Source organism: Trachymyrmex septentrionalis, unplaced genomic scaffold, assembly GCF_001594115.1.
Source record: "Trachymyrmex septentrionalis isolate Tsep2-gDNA-1 unplaced genomic scaffold, Tsep1.0 scaffold19, whole genome shotgun sequence".
Taxonomy (NCBI): Eukaryota; Metazoa; Arthropoda; class Insecta; order Hymenoptera; family Formicidae; genus Trachymyrmex; species Trachymyrmex septentrionalis.
In genome coordinates this window covers 3,930,150-3,938,453 of record NW_017305071.1, presented here as the reverse complement: position 1 = coordinate 3,938,453, position 8,304 = coordinate 3,930,150, and the positions used below count along the sequence as shown (strand labels likewise).

The window sequence follows — 8,304 nt, the reverse complement described above, 5'->3', positions numbered from 1 at the left end:
TATATGGGCTTTGATAATCCATAGATGACTGATAAAATATAGTTTATATACTTTATATATACTGATATAGATTATTATATATTATAAACGCTCACCCTGATGAATATATGCACCGAGATACTATTAAAGACCGACATCCTTTCGGGAGTTCGCGTCCTTGTGAATATTGAAGTGATTAAGTTAAAAACTGATAACATTGTACTAATTTTATGATTTATTAGTTTAGTAGATGTATTTATGCATTTAGAACACAATAATATTCGATTTTTCTTAAAAATTGTGATTTCGGTGTTATGGTCAAAATTTAATCATTAAAAAAGATGATAACTGCAAAGAAAAAAAATGTAATTTTTCTGCAATATATAGGATATTATAGCTTTAGAAGTATGAATATTTATTTATGAAACATTTATATAATAAAAAATCATAAATTTAATAATGTATGAGCCAAATATTTATGTTAATAATAGCAAATTTATATCAATTATCGGTAATGTCAGCGTTCTTCAATTATCTCCGGACCCTTTGGGGCCCTTTTTATATCACCGAAAATTTGCCCAGGGTTGACGATCTTTAATAGGATCTCATCGTCGGTGATATACGTCTTTATACATATATGAATTGTATGCGTGAGATTTAAATGTTGTTATCGATATATAGAACAAACAAGAACTATGATCAAAAACCTTCTAATAATTCTCCGAAAGAGGTCTCTAGTCTATTCTGTCAAGTCGGCGATATTTCTAGCATGAATCATTCTGATGATAATAACAATCGTAATAATTATCAGGTAACTCATATTTCAAACGAGATAAGGCCTGTAAGTTTAGTGCCAGGATGAATCTAAAAAATCGAATCTAAATCTAATCGAATCGAATCTAAATCTAATCGAATCGAATATAAAAAGAAGAAGAGATTACGATTCAATGGATTCATACCAGATCTTTGTGCAGACATTCAAACAGGCTGTATCCACTAGAAATTTCACAGATTTGTCGAATATCTTTAAGAATGGTCATACATCCCTCGCAATTGTTTCGCTCGAACATCGTGGTAAATATGGTTATGTAAATATAAAAATACATGTGATATTTTATTGTTTCATGAAAAACTAAACGTTTCTTATTTACTTTGCGTTATATTTGAATAGAGACTATTTTTTTATAAATTTATACTCAAAATTTTTAAAAGCCTTAATAAAGGAATAATTTGTTCAAATTTTTAAACCTTTGAAAATTCCTACAATTTTTAGATTAATACTACGTTTCACATTAAAATATAGTTCATTTTACAAAATCTTATTCTCTTTCTAACTATTATAATTTTATACTCTAATTGTACTCTATATATTTAAAAAATTATGAACATAATTAAAGTTTTATATATTAATTTATTTTTTTTTAATTAATTATACAATAATTTATATTATAATAATTTTTTTTTAGAATTAATTGTATGCAGCATATTTGACAAAAATAATGGCTTGCTGCATTTCCTCAATTGTGAACTTCCACTTCGAATTCAAAACAAACACGTTGATGATGCTCTAACACAAGCATTTAATTTTCTTACATTTTTCATTAACAATTTTTATACTACCCCATGTTTTATGCAATATATTCATGAAATTAAGGTAAGATCTATTATACATTGATATTATTTGTTTAACAGATGTTAATAGGTTGAAAATAGTGATCAGTGATTAATAGTATCTAATGATTAAAAAGTTTAATATAATGTCATATCTATTAGTAATAAATAGTATCTTGTAATAAAGTATAAAGCTGAGGAGATTTGATGTCATATTTTTTATATACATATTAATATCTTATAATAATATTTCTGTATTATGATATGTTGCAGAATGTATGTCAGTTAGGACTAAAGATAAAACTTCATTGTCATACCAAAAAAGCTGCTCATAATACTTTTATAAAATTAATAGAATTATTCAAGGATCATGACTTAAAATTTGATGAAACAGTTCGTAACTATTGTCGGACATTTCATAATTATGACAAGAAAGGTGATAATACATTATTTGATTTAAATTATGTACAAAATGTAATGTTAATTTTTGTTGTAGAAAAGAGATTTATATTCTGTGTACTGGGTAAAATAATTAAGTATGTTGAAAGTATTCGTTCGTCGCAGAACTATTTAGATATTATTTTCCAACAACTATATTATGATGCACGTGATGAGGTAAAGTCGACAGTAATGATCTATAAACTTAATTGTGAGATAATTTATTAATTTTGGAAAACTAATAATTTACATGATATTTTAATAATTTGATGTGCAGTACGATTCTAAAATCAACGTACGTAATGACTTCTACATGTATTTTGATGCTCTCGCGGACATATTGGATGGTGTAGTGGAACCACTAAATACATTAAAGGATAAAAGACTCTCTGATTCATATAAGTGGATCAAGGATTTTGGCCAATGCAATAAACATGCAATACAGCAAGGCGATGATGAGAGGGTCAGAACAGTTACGAAATCGGCAATCAATTTTTTGTGTCGTCATATGAATCTATTTCAAGACTTGCTATATTCTGATTGCATGTACTGGCATGATATCCTTCAACGCTTATCGCTCAAAACAACCACTTACAATATTTATGGACAACGCGCATTGAAAAGATTTTACCAAGTTATCGGACAGATTCTTACAAATCAAAATAGTAACGAGAGTGAAATATTGGTGGTAAGACATTATATTAAATAAACATTATATTAAATAAACAAAGCATTTTAATTTGTTATTCGTGACTAAAAAGAAATTCTCGTAAACTGAATCTTAAAAAACTATAAGAAATAAGTGACAACACGAGAAAAATATCAGGACGCACCGAGATTCGAACCGAGGCCTGGGGTGCTAATCTGTAACTGTCTTTACATGCCTACCGATAAATGTCGGCGTGTAAAACAGAATAGCACTCCTAGTCTCTTCCGTAATGATAGATTTTCATTCTGTCACTGAGCCATACAGCCCTGACGCTGATAGCTTCTCTGTTGTATCTATTTCCTCTAAATGTGTTACAGAACGTAACAGATAATAGAATTATATTCTTCAGTTAACTTAATTCCTTTATAATTTGATGTTTTTTTTTGTTTTAGAAATTTGTGGAATATTTTTACAGAGAATTCAAAAAAACTAACTTAAATTTAACCACATTGCGATTAATCGTTTATGGCTTCAGTCAAATGGCTGCACCATGCAAAGTGCACATGACTCAATTTGAAGTAAGACATATGTATTCCATTACAACCAGTTATGCGCTTCCTCTTTGTTCCAGGTAAGATATTTTAGGTATAAGAATAATCTTAAATGATTTATATTGAAATTTTTTTATATTAAAATAAGATAGTAACAAATAATTTCTTCATTTGTTCTTTTTCAAGCGAGCATAGCCATTCGACGCACATAGAGAGCATCTGTTGTTATCAAGAAGCGCTCTCAGAAATACTACGTCACATGACTGATGTTACAATTGAAAATATTAACATCCTTATAAAGCTTAGTATCTATGTGATCAAGAGATTCCCCGATTTAGCAATATCTAACAACGCGCTCGCCATTTCAACATTAACTAAAACTATCAGCAATCTTATGATTATCGATAAAGCTCTACTGCAGCGATACCTGGACAGTATAGGTAAATAAATCAAATGATCTTTTTTGGAGAAAAATTTAATATTTAAATAATTTTCCAAGAAAATTTGACATAATATTTTTATTCAAAATTACCTAAAGAATAATTATATGTTAATAATGAAGTGTATTTTTTTCTGAAAAGTATTAAAATCTTGTTTTTGTGATCAGTTTATGATGGTATTGCGTGGAGTTGCTCGCACACTTTGGCGCTTGACGCAGAGTTGCAACGGGAATTGAACAATCTGGAACAGTCGCCAGTATGCTACAAGAACTATCTGCCGCTGTGGATGGAGCTATTGAACGCCAAGAGATATTGTGGACAAGAACAGTTAGCGCAACATGTAGCCAATACCATGATAGACGTATGCATTACGTTAATTAATCGACTGAACATAAACGTGAAACGAAGAAATGAGGACACCATATTATCCGATGTGGCTCTGACTCAAAGCGCCGTGAATCAAGCGGACTTCCGCGTGTTCGCAAATGTTGTGGATCTCTATGTAGACGTGATCGATGCATCAGATCCGCAGTTGTTCGCCAACACCGTACACAGATTTCTCTACGAAGTCATTCGGTTGTCGTACAAATATCCGCTGATATCCGGCTTCTACAAACTGATTCAGGCCGGTATGAAAGTCTTTACTCATACATCAGAGGACGAAGAGGAAGAGAAAAGCGCAGAGTCGCGACGGATAGAGGAGCTTCTATCTAATTACTTATGGCACACTCTCGATCTAATCCCTGCGTTCTCCAATGAATTACTGATCGCGTGCCTCTACTTGATCCTGGACGCACCTTTTGCGTATGTCAAAGATGCGCTGCCGTGCACACTGCCGACATTTAAGATCGCGTTCACTGCCGGTCTGAGTAACCTGGAACTCGCGTATAGCGCGCTCACTGCTCTCGAGATATGGACGACAAAGGCACAGGAACAGAAACAAAATGAACAAATAAACGAACTGTTACGTGAAATCATCGTATACCTGGAACCTTACTTGCGCAGCACAGAGAGTTCTGTTGAAATCTCGCAAGACTTGATGGCAGCGAGAAAGCGCGTAAAACGTGTTGATGTGATTAACACAGATCACACGCTGCGAAACTACCAGCGGCGAGTTTTGCTGTTCCTCGGATCGCTTGATCACGATATGCTAACGAGTTTTGTACACGAGCATGCTTCCCGTAATACTGGGGCGTCCTGGGACTATAAGGAACTGTCCAAGGTTTGCAAGTACAGTCTGTTACTGCCAGATGCAGAACTGGTTATCCATTTTGACCGGATGCTACCACGGGTAATTGCGTTAGCGCGCGACTCCAGCGATCGGCGCACGAAAATCGCAGCCTGCGAGGTTCTACATTCAATGATAGCTATCATCATCGGCTCACTCTCGTACTCGAGAAACTCGGATTCGGAGACTCGCTTCCCCACTCTCTATAACACTTTATGTCAGGCCGTGCTAGCCCTCGGTTGCGACTCAGACGAAGTCGTATGCAGTCTCTTCCGTCCACTGGCGTTGCAGCTGATGCACTTATGGAGCTCCAGTCTCGAGTCAATGTCCTTGGTGATCGATTCACTATTTGACAGTTTGACCAACGACTCGAATCCCGCTTTGCGCGAGTTCTCCGGCATGTGTCTTGCAGAATTTACGCGCTGGTCAATCAGGTATCTCATTGCGACTTAGGTTTCTATAATTTTTTTTTTTTTAAGACAAACGTCTCAATTTCAGCGATTGATAAATCAATTTGTTCATCAGACAGAGCGCAACAAACAGGGTGCAACATGTGCGTACGATCATCGAAAAGATTAACAATCTCGCGTTGCATCCCTTGACGCGTAAACGCATAGCCGCAGCCGTAGCCTTCAATCATCTCTATGTGATTCTACGTGAGGAAGACGACACAGTGTCAATTTATTGGCTGAAGATATTCTATTGTTTTGTCCGCAGCTTAGAAGGATGCGACGATCCGTCAATCACGAATGCACTGACCCATATCGAGAGAGTAATGAAAGTCAAGGCGGAAAGTCTAAAAATGCCCAGTTCCCATCGTCGAAAACCGCACGAGTTCGACGACGCAACCTTGACCTACGCTCTGTATTGGTTGCTGTCACAGTGCGGAAATCTCGACGAGCATTGCCGTGCGAAATGCATGGAGCTGTACATTAACGTGTCACAGCATATCGATTCCGCACAGGAAACGACGCAGAACTTTGTTCATACTTATGGAATAAAGCATCTGAACGATATCATCTTGAAAGGCTTAGAATCGGGCGTGAAAGATATTTCTATGGCTAGTAATATGATGCCGCTATTGAAAGCTCTGGATTATTACATGTGGTTGATAAACAAGGAATTGCTGCCGGTAGAAAAATTCTTTCCCGCCGATATAGATGAGCAACAAATTTTCTCCCACATTCGTAGTTTTGCTTGTCAATTCTGGCGAATAATTGAAGAGTCCTCGATAGGAACAACTGTGACCACAATGAAATCTAAAGAACTCGAACAGTTGCAGGCCTTACAATGCAAAGTTCTGATGACTACTTTAAATTTCGTACAAGTGCTATTGAACGTGAACGTGAGTTATTTCGATTTATTTTATATTATATAACATATAATCGAGAGATTTATGAATAACTAAATTAATTAATAATAAAAGTACTTTCTCTCTTAAGACAAAATGTGATTATTGATGAGTCATTAATTGGAAAGTGATTATATTTTAACGATTGGGATTTATTTGAATTAATGCCTATTTACGTATTGATTGATAAATAATTTTGCAATAAAGTTTTGTCAATTATTCGTTTTCCAGGTAAATGTTCCGGAATCGTTATGGGACGAATCGTTGACCGCTTTAACGATTAGATGTATTATGCATCCACGAACGCTCGGTTTCGATGTGAAAAATATCAAGATTACGGATGAATTGCCACATGTCTTGGAAACTCTGTTAAATTCCATGAGATCGAGGTACAATTATGCTCTGCCGGACATCTTTAACAAGTGTCTTTTAAATTTTATTCGAAAAATCGTCACGAAGCTTCTTGATCTACAAGATATCATAAAAAACGACTCCTGCGATGATCTGATCCAACACGTTAACGGTCTGATTCTGTTAAAACGGTATGATATGTTAAATCCAACGATGCTAGAAACGAGTACTTTTACGGACGCTGATTACACGATCACGCAGATCTTTGAATTTTTGGTGAGCAAACATATCGGGGAATTGGCCTGCAAGGACTTGAGCACGCAAATGATCGAGTACTTGCGAGCTTTGATGGAATTTCAGTTCTTGTTACTCCCGGCGACAATCGAAACGCCGGTGATAATACCTGATGATGTTCGATCGATAATCGATAATCTGGTGAAATTCATATCCAACAATAATCAAGTAACTAGTGTGGACTGCACGATAATCACGCACGGCGAACATTTTCTGAATACATTCAAGAGTGTGATCTTCAAATACATGTTAACGCACGTAAGCGCGATCACGCACGTCTTCGAAAGTACATATGACAATCCATCCTTTTTGCTGAAGTGGATTGAAGATATGTTGTTGTTCCTGAAACAGCACAAGTGCGAACTGCAGGCTTACGTGGACACCATGGTCGACTTGATTCTGCAGCAATTCACTTATCTGAAGAACATCATCTTTAATGTGGACAGTCGCAAAGAGAGACTGATGAATATCTACAGTATTGCGGTGCATTTGAAGTCAAAGCCCACGGAGGTCTTGCAGAATCATGAATTTTACCAGTGGATTCGGGATGAATTAACGAATAATAACAATCTCGAGTACAAGACGAAGATTCTTAAAAACTTCTTCGTCTGCCTCACAGATGTGGTGGATTGCAACGATTTTCAAATAAGTTGGACTCTAAGAAACGACAGTCGACATCTGTGCTCGAATCTATCTGAAATGAGCGTGAACGCCATGAAGGTGATCGATTGCTTCGAGACGTTGCTAATATTGCTGTCGACGACCAGATCGAAGACAATGCTTAAGTGCGTGATAGACTTTGCCGCCGGTACCGGAAATCGTCTCTTCGACGAAAAACTGGAGGAACATTTGCATAGATACTACTATGGAGCGTCCCTTGAACATGTTCTAGATTCGCTGCGAAAGACCTATTCTGCATTCATGGAAATGAACACTACCGAAACGGAAAGACTTGACATTTTGCATGAATTTCTCTTACCAGCATTCAAATTTTGCGACTCAACCGCGATCGAACGCTTCTTTGAGTGTAATTACAAAGTTCTGTATGATTATTACATTTATTTTTTAAATATCTCTAACGACGATGATGCAATCAAGCAAAAAATTGTGACGATGATTGGATACTCCCAATTACTAACGATTATGTTTGCCAGAGTGGACAAGAACAAAATACAGGCGAACGAACCGACCATGCAGAATCCAGGGTCTAATTTAAAAATCTTGGTCGAAAAGAGTGATTATCAACAATTAGTCTTCAATATCATAAAGATATTCCTGAAGAGTAGCGAGAAGAACATCAGGTCAAAATGTCAAGAACTTATACGTCAGTTGCAGTGCTCTTTATACAATTGCTTGTTGGCGATCATAAGCTTGAAGGAGGATGAGAGTTCCTATCGTGTAGTATTCGATTC

At 35.8% G+C, this 8,304-nt stretch overlaps 1 protein-coding gene across 1 annotated transcript in view; it reads left to right on the top strand.

The window, feature by feature from the left end:
* Positions 1–1,854: 1,854 nt before the first annotated feature.
* LOC108746933 (DNA-dependent protein kinase catalytic subunit-like) overlaps positions 1,855–8,304 on the top strand; it is a 13,712-nt gene continuing 7,262 nt past the window's right edge. The window contains exons 1-8 of the mRNA XM_018484058.1: positions 1,855–2,026; positions 2,087–2,205; positions 2,306–2,716; positions 3,130–3,308; positions 3,415–3,668; positions 3,836–5,330; positions 5,422–6,241; positions 6,479–8,290. Coding sequence (XP_018339560.1) covers positions 1,855–2,026; positions 2,087–2,205; positions 2,306–2,716; positions 3,130–3,308; positions 3,415–3,668; positions 3,836–5,330; positions 5,422–6,241; positions 6,479–8,290 — 5,262 coding nt within the window. The remainder of the gene's footprint in view (positions 2,027–2,086; positions 2,206–2,305; positions 2,717–3,129; positions 3,309–3,414; positions 3,669–3,835; positions 5,331–5,421; positions 6,242–6,478; positions 8,291–8,304) is intronic.